The following is a 14,587-nucleotide window of genomic DNA, read 5'->3' as shown; positions in this document are numbered from 1 at the left end:
AGTTTCAGAAATAAAAAATAAATTACACGGGTGATGCAACCAAATTATCAGTTTCTCAGCCAGAAGCAAGATAAATCACCATAACTTCAAATTTGTAATTAGATAAAAGTCTCCATCCCAGAACTATATTCTTTCAACCAAAGATAGTTTTCAAGCCAGCTGATAAGAGACTCATTAAGGACTCAATGTTATTATATGGCCCACCAAATTCATCTTTCAATAATAAATAATCTATACCACAGAAGGGACAAACCTAGAAAAAGAAAATTACTATCACTGAAAAAGGAGGAATGTTAATAGGAAAAAAGGGAAAGGTAGCATTATTTGGTGACTACCATATTTTAACCCAATTAGTCTAGAAAAATCAAAGAATACAGTAATTGCACAATAAGGCAATGTCACTATATTCCCAGACTCCAATAATAAACGACCCCCCAAAATGAATAAAAGCATGCATTCAGGGAGGTTAAAAAAAAACTAAATAACTCATAGTCTCTCAAATCTCAGAAAGGACTTAATTCTAGAGTTCATTTTTAAAGATGGTTTAAGAGTACAATCAGCTTTAGAAATAACATAAGCTATTATTAATTAGCTTTTGCCAAATATCTGAGATATGATTTGCATAGTAAGAACAGTGATTCAATCAGATTACCTTTTACTCCACAGTTCTGTACATAAAATAGCCTAAAACAAGGCTTTAAAAATGGTACAAAAGATTTAATATTAACATATATGAGTTAATCATGTGAATGTTTTTAAACTTCTTAGGAGTTTAGAGCAAAGATACCTATTTCTTTCTTAGAAAACCAAGGAAGAAATGTAAAGTAAAGTGAAACACAGATCTACACCATGGCATTCACTGATCAAGCAGTTAATACTGAAAGGCTGTGACTGATTCTTTAGGACAAAAAGACAACCAAGAACCAAGAAGGCCTTTCCTGCTAGCTTAGATCTTGGCCTCGCAAGGATATAAAATTAACATTATTGCCATTTGGTCTGTGAAGAACAACTAGAAATTTTAAAACCACAATGGACCTGGGAATGCACCTAGATTTAGAAACCAGAATTAAGTTTGAGTCAACCACTCAGAACTATACCGAAGTCTCAGAGATGAACAAGGATGGTGCACAGCTCAATTACTTTTTTTTTTTTTTTTTTTTTTTTTTGCGGTACGCGGGCCTCTCACTGTTGTGGCCTCTCCCATTGCGGAGCACAGGCTCCGGACACACAGGCTCAGCGGCCATGGCTCACGGGCCCAGTCACTCCATGGCATGTGGGATCTTCCCGGACCGGGGCACGAACCCATGTCCCCTGCATCGGCAGGCGGACTCTCAACCACTGCGTCACCAGGGAAGCCCTCAATTACTTTTTAAGTAGAAAAAAGTCTCTAGCAAGAAGGGGCTCTTGCCAGGAAGAAGAACCTAGAAAAGGTGGACAGCCAAAGAAAGTAAATGTAGGGAGTGGGAGTATTGGCAGAGCACAAATGGGAAGAGAGAGCTTCTGAGATAACAAAAGTTGTGAGGCCTCCTGTAACTCATCTATGATACTCAGCACTCAAACACAGTCTGAGTTACACAGTAATGCCCTCTTGTGGATACAAGTGCTCCTAGGCTGGAATATTAATATTTAAATATCTGTTTAACAAAAATAAACAAATGGGACCTAATGAAACTTCAAAGTTTTGCACAGCAAAGGAAACCATAAACAAGACCAAAAGACAACCCTCAGAATGGGAGAAAATATTGGCAAATGAAGCAACTGCCAAAGGATTAATCTCCAAAATTTATAAGCAGCTCATGCAGCTCAATATCAAAAAAACAAACAACCCAATCCAAAAATGGGCAGAAGACTTAAATAGACATTTCTCCAAAGAAGATATAGACTGCCAACAAACACATGAAAGAATGCTCAACATCATTAATCATTAGAGAAATGCAAATCAAAACTACAATGAGATATCATCTCACACCAGTCAGAAAGGCCATCATCAAGAAATCTAGAAACAATAAATGCTGGAGAGGGTGTGGAGAAAAGGGAACACTCTTGCACTGCTGGTGGGAATGTGAAGTGGTACAGCCACTATGGAGAACAGTATGGAGGTTCCTTGAAAACTACAAATAGAACTACCACATGACCCAGCAATCCCACTACTGGGCATATACCCTGAGAAAACCATAATTCAAAAAGAGACATGTACCAAAATGTTCATTGCAGCTCTATTCACAATAGCCCAGAGATGGAAACAACCTAAGTGTCCATCATCGGATGAATGGATAAAGAAGATGTGGCACATATATACAATGGAATATTACTCAGCCATAAAAAGAAATGAAATTGAGCTATTTGTAATGAGGTGGATAGACCTAGAGTCTGTCATACAGAGTGAAGTAAGTCAGAAAGAGAAAGACAAATACCGTATGCTAACACATATATACGGAATTTAAGAAAAAAAAAGTGTCATGAAGAACCTGGGGTAAAACAGGAATAAAGACACAGACCTACTTGAGAATGGACTTGAGGATATGGGGAGGGGGAAGGGTAAGCTGTGACAAAGCGAGAGAGAGGCATGGACATATATACACTACCAAACGTAAGGCAGATAGCTAGTGGGAAACAGCCACATAGCACAGGGAGATCAGCTCCGTGCTTTGTGACTGCCTGGAGGGGTGGGATAGGGAGGGTGGGAGGGAGGGAGATGCAAGAGGGAAAGGATATGGGAACAGATGTATATGTATGACTGATTCACTTTGTTATAAAGCAGAAACTAATAAAAAAAAGTCAAAAAAATAAAATAAAATAAAAAATAAATAAATATCTGTTTAAGTTTTCATACTTACTCTTTTTGTCCTGAAAGACAAACCTTAATTCTCTGACACAGATGTAGAGAACAAACGTATGGACACCAGGGGGGAAAGTGGCGAGGGGGGCAGGTGGTAGTAGTGTGATGAATTGGGAGATTGGGATTGACATATATACACTAATATGTATAAAATCGATAACTAATAAGAACCTTCTGTATAAAAAAATAAATAAAATTCAATTCTCTTCAATGTAATTCAGAGCATCAGATAAATTTTTTAAAAGAAATTAATAAAAATAAAATTTTATAGCATTAAAATACTATAAGGAACTGTTCTTAAAATTAGGCTAAACTTGAAAAAATGACTTGATAACATGGAAATCATTCTATCTAAAAGTCAGACTTACTAGTTAGAGAAATAAGTGCTAGGGATGTGATGTACAATATGATGACTAGAGTTAACACTGTTGTATGATATATAGGAAACTTTAAGAGAGCAGATCCTAAGAGTTCTCATCACAAGGAGAAATTATTTTTCTTTTCTTTTTATTGTATCTATGAGATGATGGATGTTAACCAAACCTACTGTAGTAATCATTTCACTATATATATAAATTAAACCATCATGCTGTACACCTTAAACTTACATGGTGATGTATGTCAATTATTTCTCAATAAAACTGGAAAAATCAGATTTAAAATATTCAGAAGTTACAAGGGAGGGAAATAAATGAAGCAATACTTATTTTGACTACTGAACTTCTTTTGTTTATTCCTAATAAAAAAATTGATTATCACACTAATCGATGTACTGTGCCCTACTGATACAGACTCAGGCTACAGAGTAATTGACAGAGTAATTGACATCTCTTTACAAGATGGTTAAAACAGCAGTTACACATACAAAAAGAGATTCACTTTATTTATTTATTTTTTGACCATCAGTGTTTACTAACTCCACATTTGATAAAACATGTCTTGAAAGTTGTGCCTAAAATTAACTTTCTGAAGACTGGCCACTTAAATTTTGTTAAAAAAAAAAATCAAGCCATACTTCTTTTGTGAAATATTCAAATTTCAATTTCCACTATGCATTTTCCTGAAATTTAAACAAGATTTTGTTGTTATTGCTTTTAAAGCAGATGGCTTTTATTTGGTCTTACCAGGTGGAAAGACACATGACCTAATAATAATTGAACAAACATTTAAGTGTCTAGCCTGTGCTGGACACCAGGGATAAAAATGTAATATACTGTCCCTGCTCGCAAGGATCTCTGACAAAAAACAATCAAATGATCAAATAAATAAGAATCTACCAGCAAAGAGAAGCTAAGAGAGGTTTTATTAGCTGTCTCTTTTTTTAAAAAATGAATTCTTTTCAGCAGAATTTTTTTTAAAAAGGGAAAAAGTCCATTTTAGGTAAAACCAGACTGATGCTTTTAATAAATCCTCTTGAATATTTTAGTGGTGTTTTTATACCTACTTCTACAATTTCAAAATATTTAATAAATACATTTGTAGTGAAAAGAAAAACAAGAATCCATCCTGGGTCATGATATAAAATGTATTTTTATTGTTACTGTCAAGAAAGTTTGATAGCCACTGCTTTCATCTGTATCCTGTATTCTCCAGGCCTAATTTTAAATAAATACTGGAAAGATCTTTAGACATCTGTGAGAAAACAGAAGGTGGAAAACTGCACAACTCATTTCATGAGGCTACTATAACCATTATAATAAAACCAGACAAAATACAGTAAAAGGAAAAAAACTATAGGTCTGACTCTCCTATGAGTATAGATGAAGAACTCCTAAATAAAATATTAGCAATATATAAGAAAAATATTCTCATAACTAAAATGGGTTTATTCCAGAATGTAAGCATGCTTTGAAAACCTACCAATATAAATTATCATATTAATACATCAAAAGGGAAAAAAAGCATATGATTATCTCAAAATATTAGGAGACCTATGAGTTTGTCATACATATTTTGGTGATTTTAAAGGATGTCAAAATTCTTTGTGAATGTGGGCTGGACTTAGTGACTCTCTTCCCATAGACAGAATGTGGCAGAAGCAGTCCTCTGACTTCCAAGGGTAAGGATAAAAGGATAGCTTCCTTCCGGCTCTCTTTGTCTTTGGATTGCTCACATTGAGAGAAGCCAGCTGACATGCTGCAAGGATACTCAAGCAGTTAGTTCTATGGAATGGCCCATGTGGATAGGAATTCAGGCCTCCCACTACCAACCAACACCAACCTGCTGGCCATGTGACTGAGCAAATCACATGACCGGTAAAGCAAATCCTCAAGCCCCAATCAAGCCTTCAGACAACTACAGCTCTGACTGACATCTTGACTTCAACCCCATGAGAGACCCTGAGCCAGAACCACTGAACTAAGCTACTGCCAAATTCCTGACTGGCAGAAACAGTGAGAGATAATAAACGTTTATTATTGTTTAAAAAAAATATCAAACCGATACAAAAATTGAAAACTTAGAAAAACAAGTTTTTCTATAACCATTAGAAAAACTTGAAATGGTAACTCCTGCTCTCCACTATCCTCTAGGGAAAAAAAAGTATAATCTGAGGCAGTTTTACAGTTGAATTCCACCAAGTGTTTAAGGAACAGGTAATATCTATCTTTTACAACTTTTCTACAAAATAGCAAAAGAGAAAGCTATCCAATTTATTTTAAAACCATAACCATGGTGGCCACTGAACATGAACAGCACAAGAAAATTATAGGCAAATTTCATTTATGAGCATATACACAAAAACCCTAAATAAAATATTATATAATCTATTATTTAAATACATGGAAAAATTCATCTGCCACACCTGGATATGACTATTAGTAACTAAAGTGAAAAAAATTAAGTATGTTTTTTGCTTTTCTAACAGGAAATGCATTCAGGATAACCAAATAGCCCTAGTTACTGAGGGAAACCTCCCCTTTACAGAAGAATTTCAGTCAATAAATGTAGAAGGAATGATGGAATTATAAAAATAATTTTGCAACTCCTAATAACTGATTTAGAAAAGATTCATCAGTAAGTATTAAAACTACTTGGCAAAAAGTTGACAGAGAAATGAGTATTTCCATGGTACCAAAGTATCACCTCCAGATATTACTTGCTAGTCCAAAGGGAAAAAAAGTAACTACAATGGAGAAGCCTGGCTATCACAATTGTAACCCCGCAATCAATCTTTACATCACTGATAACAACCCAGACATATGTGCTACTGATGTGATACAATATGAAGTACACAGAATCACCTATGAGATCTTCTTGCCAAAGATGTTCAACCTGAAGCTAATCAAGTTTTTAAAATCTAATTTCCAGTTTAGAGGAAATACAAAGGATAGAGGAACAAAAGCTTAAATGTGAGAAAACCCTCAGAAAAACCCAAGAGGTGAGACACTCTAGAGACCAATTGGCCCACTCTCCTCAACCAGTCGATGACATGGGGCAAAAAGGAGTATGTGTGTGGAGGATCTTCTAGATTTAGAAAGACTAACAACATACAACTAAATGCAACATATAGTGCAGGAAGGTTTTCAGGGGAAACTTAAGAAACTAATTTTTTTTGAGGGGAAGAAAAATTTTGTGAAGCTATGGCTATTTTGAAAAAGATGAAAAAAGAAGGGGCCATTTTCTATAAAAGAAATTAGAATATACTAATATAAAGCCACAGTCATTAAAACTGTGTGTTAATATTATAGAATCAGACAAATGGGTCAACAGTGAACAGAGCCCAGAAATGCCCATGAATATATGAGAACTGACTGAATGACAAAGTTGGCATCAGATTATCAGTGCGGGAAAGATGGACTATTTAACAAATGGTACTGAGAAAATTAGGTAACTATATGGAGAAAAATTAGGCTGGATCCCTACCTCATATTATATCCAAAAATATAACAGATATCTAAAGGTGAAGGCTAAAATAATAAAGAAAATGTAGGAGAATATATTTGTATCCTCAAAGTAGGAAAGGATTTCTTTTCAAAGAAAACAAACAAACAAAAAAGTTATAAGTGGTAGATCTGACCATTATCAAAATAAAGGATGTGAACATATCAAAATGAAGGATTCTGTTCAATAGAAGAATCTATGATGGAAGCAACCTAAATGTCCATTGACAGAGGAATGGATAAAGAAGATGTGGTACATACATACAACGGAATATTACTTAGCCATAAAAAAGAACAAAATAATGTCATTTGCAGCAACATGGATGGACCTAGAGATTGTCATACTGAATGAAGTCAAAGACAAATATCATATGATATTGCTTATATGTAGAATCTAAAAAAAATGGTACAGATGAACTTATTTACAAAACAGAAATAGAGTCACAGATGTAGAAAACAAACTTATGGTTACTGGGGACGGGGGGCAGTGGGGAGAAAAGGGGAGGGATAAATTGGGAGATTGGGATTGATACATACACACTACTGTATATAAAATATATAACTAATATGGGCCTACTCTATAGCACAGGGAACTCTTCTCAATACTCTGTAATGACCTATATGGGAAAAGAATCTATAAAAGAGTGGATATATATATATGTATAACTGATTCACTTTGCTGTACAGCAGAAACTAACACAACATTTTAAATCAACTATACTCTAACAAAAATTAACAAAAAAAATTACTATGAACAGTTAGTAGATGATAGACTAGGAGAAGGTATTTTTTAAAAGACTAAAACAGACAAAGAAGTCCTTCCTTAAGTATACAAGGAACTCCTACAACAAGGTAAAGAACCCTAATAGTAAATGGGCAAAGGATATAAACATGCAATTCATAGAAGGGAAAATCTGAATGGTAAATAGATATATGAAGAAATGGCCAATCTCACTGTAAACAGAAAAATGTATATTATGACATTTTGACATACTACTTTACACTCATCAAGTAGACAAAAACTAAAAAGTTGGATAATATCAAGTTATGTCGATACAGTGAAACAGTTACTTTCTCATACACTGGTAGCAGGAGCATAAACTTACAGTCGTTCTTGAGAGTGGTATGTAGAACCTAATAAATGTAAGTCAGCCTACACACAATAACATAGCAAGTCAATTCCTCAGCATACATTCCAGAGAAACTCTTTCACAGTCCTTTCAAGGGAAAAGAATATATTCTTTGCAGTGTTGCTTGGGATAGCAAAGCAAAGAGACAGAAGCAATCTAAGTGCCTGTCACTGGGGAACAGATAAGTAAAATATAGTATATAACAGAATATTGTTAGTCAGAAGTGAATAACTAGATCTATATGTAACAACGTGGGTAAATCTCAAATACAATGCTGCTTGAAAAAAGGAAAAAACAGAGTGAGACATATAGTACAATGCCATTTATGTATATAAAACATACACACTTAGATATATGAAATCTTAAAAAATGTTAACACATGTTGGACAGATCAAAAGGACCCTGTATGTTAAAAATCCAAGAATGGGTACTTAATGCAAGACTGGAAAGGACAATGGAATTGGAGATGGGAAATGAGGGCAAAACACACACTCACACCACACACACACCACACACACACATACACACACACACACAGCTAAAGAACAGTCTTTCAAGAACAGGTGATGGAGGTGGGCCACAAACTGAGAAATCTGAGCAAGTGAATTTAGTGAAACTGAAGTCCTAAAAAGAATAGAAAGGGAAAAAAACAAATCCTACAGGAAAAAAACAAAGCTAAAGGCTCAGAAAAAAATCATCACTTAAAGACTATATAGCTGGGCTTCCCTGGTGGCACAGTGGTTAAGAATCTGCCTGCCAATGCAGGGGACATGGGTTCGAGCCCTGGCCCAGTAAGATCCCACATGCCATGGAGCAACTAAGCCCATGTGCCACAACTACTGAGCCTGTACTCTATAGAGCCTGTGAGCCGCAACTACTGAGCCCACGTGCCACAACTACTGAAGCCCGCGCGCCTAGAGCCCGTGCTCTGCAACAAGAGAAGCCACCGCAGTGAGAAGCCCGTGCACCACAACGAAGAGTAGTCCCCGCTTGCCACAACCAGAGAAAAGCCCACACGCAGCAACGAAGACCCAACGCAGCCAAAAATAAAATAAATAAAATAAATTTATTTTTTAAAAAAAGGACTATACAGCTAACAAGCAACTTGGTTTAGTTACTAGGGTATTTTTTTAACAAGATAAAAGTGTTCTAATTCATTTACTTTTAAAATTGCAATATGCCACGGAAGCTTATTAAATAAAGACATAAAAATTAAAGTACTTCAGTCTTCAAATTTTACCAATAAGGAAAAGGCAAATAAGCTGAAAGAAATAACAATGAAGCCGACCATGAAAGTAACCAGCTTTTTCATCTTGAAACCTTCTAGAAATTGTAGCTCTAAGACAGTTATATTGCAGTTCACAATAGGCATACAGCAGATACTACTTCTGGTATTTGTCCCCTGGACTAGATGGAATTAGCCCACAAACTAACCCTGAAATTTTAGGTCCTTAAATGACAAAGGCCATGTCAAACTAAAATACTATGTAACAGCACCCAGCTCAGAATTATTTTAAGTAAGCATTTAATGCTTTCTTATATGTAACCAGATTGTCCTCAATACCTCTATTATTTCAGCTTTTTGGTCTAGTATTGCTTTAAAGTGAACAGCCCAGGGGCTTCCCTGGTGGCGCAGTGGTTGAGAGTCCGCCTGCCGATGCAGGGGACACGGCTTCGTGCCCCGTTCCAGGAGGATCCCACATGCCGTGGAGCGGCTGGGCCCGTGAGCCATGGCCGCTGGGCCTGCGCGTCCGGAGCCTGTGCTCCTCAATGGGAGAGGCCACAACAGTGAGAGGCCCACGTACCGCCAAAAAAAAAAAAAAAACCCCCAAAACAAAACAAAACAAAACAAAAAAAGTGAACAGCCCAGAAAAAGAACAAGAATAAGTGAAACTGCTGCCAAAATAAGCTACAAATATTATTTCCCTTATTAGCATTGAGAGCAGAAGGCTATAAGCTTCTCCTTCCACTCCTATACCTTTGAGTATTGATATACTTTTAGAACTTTCGTTCACTATACCTCTCTTCAACCTATAGAAAGGATTATAGAGTTAAGATCAGTAATCACAGTCATTTTGGGGCTTAATATAGTATGGCACAGATAACTTGTTCAACAAATGTTTGTTGAAATAAATTACTATTTAACAAGAAAAGTCAATTGGTTTATGTTAATAAATATAGTCTTGCAGCTCTTCTGAACAAACCAAATAACCATATATTAGCACAACTGAAAAAAGTCAATTACAAATGAATTATAAGACTAATGATTTTTAAGAGGCACAAATAAGAAAAATATACAAAATACATTAAATCAACTCATCTCACGTATGTCTGGGCTGAATAAGATATATGCCTATCTCTTATAAATGGATATATTCTTATCCTTACCAATGGGGGATTCTGGAGTTAGCCCCATGCTTTGAAGCAATGCTTCAGCTTCTCTTCTTTTTTTTTCAAGATCTGATTCTTCTTGCACAGGAGCAGCTGCTTCCTTCTTCTGATCAGTCTAAATTTTTTAAGTTAAAAATTTAAGTTTACATATGGTATGAAACATTTCTGTTTCCAAAAAATATATATTTTAAAAATAACATGCTAATACTGTATACTTCTGGAGGTGGACTTAGTTTTGAATACACATTATAGTCATTAAATGAAAATCATTCTCAATAGAGTTTTAGTAAGAACTTCCAAATGATATGTATTAAACTGATCCTTAAAAAAATTTTTTTTAATTTATTTTATTTATTTATTTTTGGCTGCACTGGGTCTTTGTTGCAGTGTGTGGGCTTCTCATTGCAGTGGCTTGTCTTGTTGCAGAGTATGGGCTCTAGGCATGCCAGCTTCAGTAGTTGTGGCATGTGGGCTCAGTAGTTGTGGCTCGCAGGCTCTAGAGCGCAGGCTCAGTAGTTGTGGCGCAGGGGCTTAGTTGCTCCGCAGCATGTGGGATCTTCCCAGACCAGGGCTCGAACCCGTGTCCCCTGCATTGGCAGGCAGATTCTTAACCACTGCACCACCAGGGAAGCCCTAAATTGATCCATTTTTATATGTAATCAAGGAGTTCTCACAAAAATTTTCTGAACAGATAAATTCAAAAAGTACAGTCAATTTCTATTTATTTACAATATGAAATTGCTATCCATGGTCAGGAATTGTGGAAATCTCACAAATACATAAATACCACAACACTATGAAGAAAAAAAAAAAAAGACCGAATCATTTAAGAGATAATGAATTTTAAGTAAATGAACAATCTGATTCGTTGAAAAAGTACAAGTACCTCAAACTTCTTTATGAAGTCTTCAGTGTATTTATTCAACTTTATGTAAAGGATGTTGGTCAAAAATTCATCTGGAGACAGGTTTTGTTTTTATTTTATAAACTATAGGTCTTATTTTTATGACGATAAACACACGGTTTGGTTTGGTAAAATTAAAATTTACTCTTGCATAGCACAAAACATTTTTTGTTACTGAAATTTTTGCCAACGTTTATTTCAGCCATTTATAGTTTTAGCAAAATCTTCCAGTTAAACTAGATAAGCCTCAATACTTTCAGATCATCCAAAACATCTCAAGTGAAATTTAAGCCTTCAAGGAAAAAGTTTTATATATACACCTCAAAAGTCTATTTCAGCTAGACAACTATTACTCATACAATCGTCTGCAGTAAATTTTGTTAGTCATAATATTCTGATACCATTTTAACTTAAAGAAGTCATCAGAAAATTTCATCAAAATAGCCAAACAGACTATATTAACAGGTAGACACTTTACCTGTATATAACAATATATTAGTAGACTCACTGTTTAATAGTATTATAATGGTAATGTCTCTGGTAATGTTTGATAACCTTTAAATCAGATATAAAGCATGTAATAGATAACCCTTAGGGCCACCTATGGCCATCTTTAGAAAACAAAAACCAAATTTGCCCTCAGCCCTGAAGGGTTTAAGGCTACATACTAGTTTGGAATGGCTCTGCCAGTCTGACTCATGCTTCTATCAGTTGGCTTTTAATCAAATAGAGAACTTAAAGGTCCAACCCTCTTATAATAATGGATCACAAAAAGGTTCAGAATAAACTAGAAAATTCTTCAAGTACAGGCCTTTACAGTATCATAGCAATGCTGCACATAAATTGTACCTTCGGTTTTTCTTTTTCCCTAAGAGATTCCTAGAAGTCTTGGCTATTGTTTAGGCTATCACACAGAAAAACTTGGTACTGTCATACTGAGAACAAACTATCTTAACACTGCCCATTTAAAACATCTATGATAAAAGTATACAAATCTGCCTAAACAGTTTCCATAGAGATAAATGTACATTTCAATACAGGAGAAAGTAAAATATCTCCAGCTCAGGGTCAATGTATATTTGCCATACATGATGAAATGGTGATACCAAAAAATCAGAAGATGTAAGTACCTAGTCCACCTTTACGATAGTATCAAACCCACTACTTGGTAAAGATATTTCAATGACTAAATCATGATAAAGGAAATACGATCAGTTAAATAATCCCCTAATCAATTAATAATCTATTCTATATTTCTCTTTGCCATTATTTATTCCAACAACTAGAGGTCCGACGAGTAAAATATTCAGATAAGTTCAAAGTCCAAACTGAGTTATGATGTATATGCCATGTTTTATGAGCTATTACAAGGCAGATGCCCCTTACTTTATATAATAAACATATCCCTAGAAGACTAAATATGCATATTGAACTTTTCACCTAAAGTGCTATATTTGCAGTCACAACTGCTGGAATTTTAACTATTCTGAAAGTATTACATAAAGGTATGAGTACTTAAAATCCAATTATTTTATATTATCTTTAAAAAAATCAAACATACTTCTTTTTTTTTCCTTTCTTCTTCTTTCCTCTTCTTTTCCTCTCTTATTTGAGCCAACCGCTGCTTCTTACGTTCCAACTCTGCCTTTAATTCACTTTTGTCAGACATGTTTGCGACCTTAAGAAGCATATAATCATTTACAATCATTATTACATTGGTAAAAGCAGCACTCTTTAAAAAAAATTAGTCTTTCAAGAAGAGAACTGTCACGAGAGGCCATGTAGTTCAATGCTATCTAAAGAGAACATATAAACTCTACTTTTAAAATAACGGAAGCACATGTATTACTAAGACCTGAAAAAAATTATCAATATGAACAAATGTATATAAAAAATAAATACCCAGAATTGAGCATAGTAACTAGCACCAGTAAGCTCTTTAATGTTCACATGCTCAAATTCAACACAATATCTCTGGCTCTTACAACAGAGGACACGGGTTGGCATTAAAAGCTAAGCTATATGATACAGATCAAATCTGCTATCAGAGTTTTGCATTCATTCCTAGAAATTTGATAAAACAGGCGGTCACACAGAAAATTTCTATAAATTCTAAAACTACCATGTAATAGTAATATTAAGAAGAAGCAAAACACAAATATTACCATCAATAACTATTAAATATACTTAAAGTAAGTACGTTTTTAGTCAAAGCCCAACAACAAAGTCTGACCGGATAACTACATACAGCTGACAGGTTCGCTCAACCTCCTAAAGGCCGGAGCCTCCATGACTGACGCGTTCACTTTCTTAAAACTCCAAGGAAGATAAAGTCTCAGGAATTTTGTGCTACATCCTCCGCGTTCGGGTACTTTCCAACACACACCAAGTAAAGGAAAACGCTGTCAACGCAAGTAATAGCGCCTTTTATTTATTTATAAAATGGAGTAAGGCGAAAAGGAGTCACTTCTCCCCTGGGGTCACGGCCAAGAGGGAGCGGTGCAGGATAGGTCCGGGGGAGGAGGCCTCGAACTAGCCACGAGGCTCCTCGGGGCACCTCCCGAGGGTCCAGAAGGGAAGGGAGTGGACTCGTCTCCCCTGGCCTTCCTGAGTCACCGCACCTGGCTCTCCCCGCCTCTCCTTCCCGGAGCCCGGCCCGGGCGGCGCTGTCAGCAGGAACTGCCAAGCCGCCCTTAGAGTCCCGACGTGAGACACAGCAGACAGAAGGGCCTAGAGGGAAGGACAGTCAACCCACCTGTCAGGTGGTGGGATGGGGAAGAGTCCGCCTGCCAGCAACTTCCCAGTAACGTCCCTCTCCTTTGCCCCCGAAGGCAACAGTCGCGGCCACTAGCTCCGCAGCTTTCCACAAGCACACAAAGAGGGATGGGCGGCGGCTGCTACGGCGAGAGCTGAGGGACAAATGGCTTCACCACAACGAGGTCGCTCCCAGAAAGAAAGGGAGGGGCCCTGCTGCGGGGAACTGTAGCCCCTCTGTGACTTACCTGTAAAGCAGAAGCCGAGAGATGAGACAAAGAATCCACCCAGGGTCCCGAAGTGTTTCCGCTTTGCCAAAACCTGTAAGACTAAGCCTAATAGCCTGGGGCTGGGTAAGCAAACACCCCCCTTGCCTTAACGATTGACTCGACCAGGGAGAACTACAAGCCCCAGCTACAAGAAAAACCTGCGTACGGCGAGCAATGCACTCTGGGAGTTGTGGTCAACGGTAGTCGCAAAGTTTGCTGGGACATGTAGTGTTCCCTAGTCTTTCGATTTCCCACTTTGAGGCCTTCCTTCAAGATTCCAAAGAGAAGCTTCCAGCAGTTCTCCTTAATGTAGTCTTGTCCGCTGGTCATTGCTCACAATGTTGTATGTGTTATATCTTAAGATCTTTGACTCAACATTGGCCGAATGTTTAAGAAGTGTTATTTTCAAGTGGTGAACC

At 36.6% G+C, this 14,587-nt stretch overlaps 1 protein-coding gene across 3 annotated transcripts in view; it reads right to left on the bottom strand.

Annotated features, from left to right (window-relative positions):
* The window catches only part of DYNC1I2 (dynein cytoplasmic 1 intermediate chain 2), a 53,580-nt gene extending 39,275 nt beyond the window's left edge, over positions 1-14,305 (bottom strand). For 2 of the 3 annotated variants that reach the window (XM_060106112.1, XM_060106114.1), the window contains exons 1-3: positions 13,901-14,054; positions 12,707-12,823; positions 10,239-10,356 (exon numbers count right to left, since the gene is read on the bottom strand). In XM_060106112.1, the coding sequence (XP_059962095.1) occupies positions 10,239-10,356; positions 12,707-12,814 (226 nt within the window). In that variant the 5' untranslated portion in view covers positions 12,815-12,823; positions 13,901-14,054. Of the gene's footprint in view, positions 1-10,238; positions 10,357-12,706; positions 12,824-13,900; positions 14,055-14,147 lie in introns of those variants that run through there. The other variant, XM_060106113.1, reaches the window with a different exon arrangement.
* Positions 14,306-14,587: the final 282 nt, after the last annotated feature.

The sequence above is a fragment of the Mesoplodon densirostris genome, chromosome 8 (genome assembly GCF_025265405.1).
Source record: "Mesoplodon densirostris isolate mMesDen1 chromosome 8, mMesDen1 primary haplotype, whole genome shotgun sequence".
NCBI classification, from domain to species: Eukaryota; Metazoa; Chordata; class Mammalia; order Artiodactyla; family Ziphiidae; genus Mesoplodon; species Mesoplodon densirostris.
This window is presented reverse-complemented; position numbering and strand designations above follow the sequence as displayed.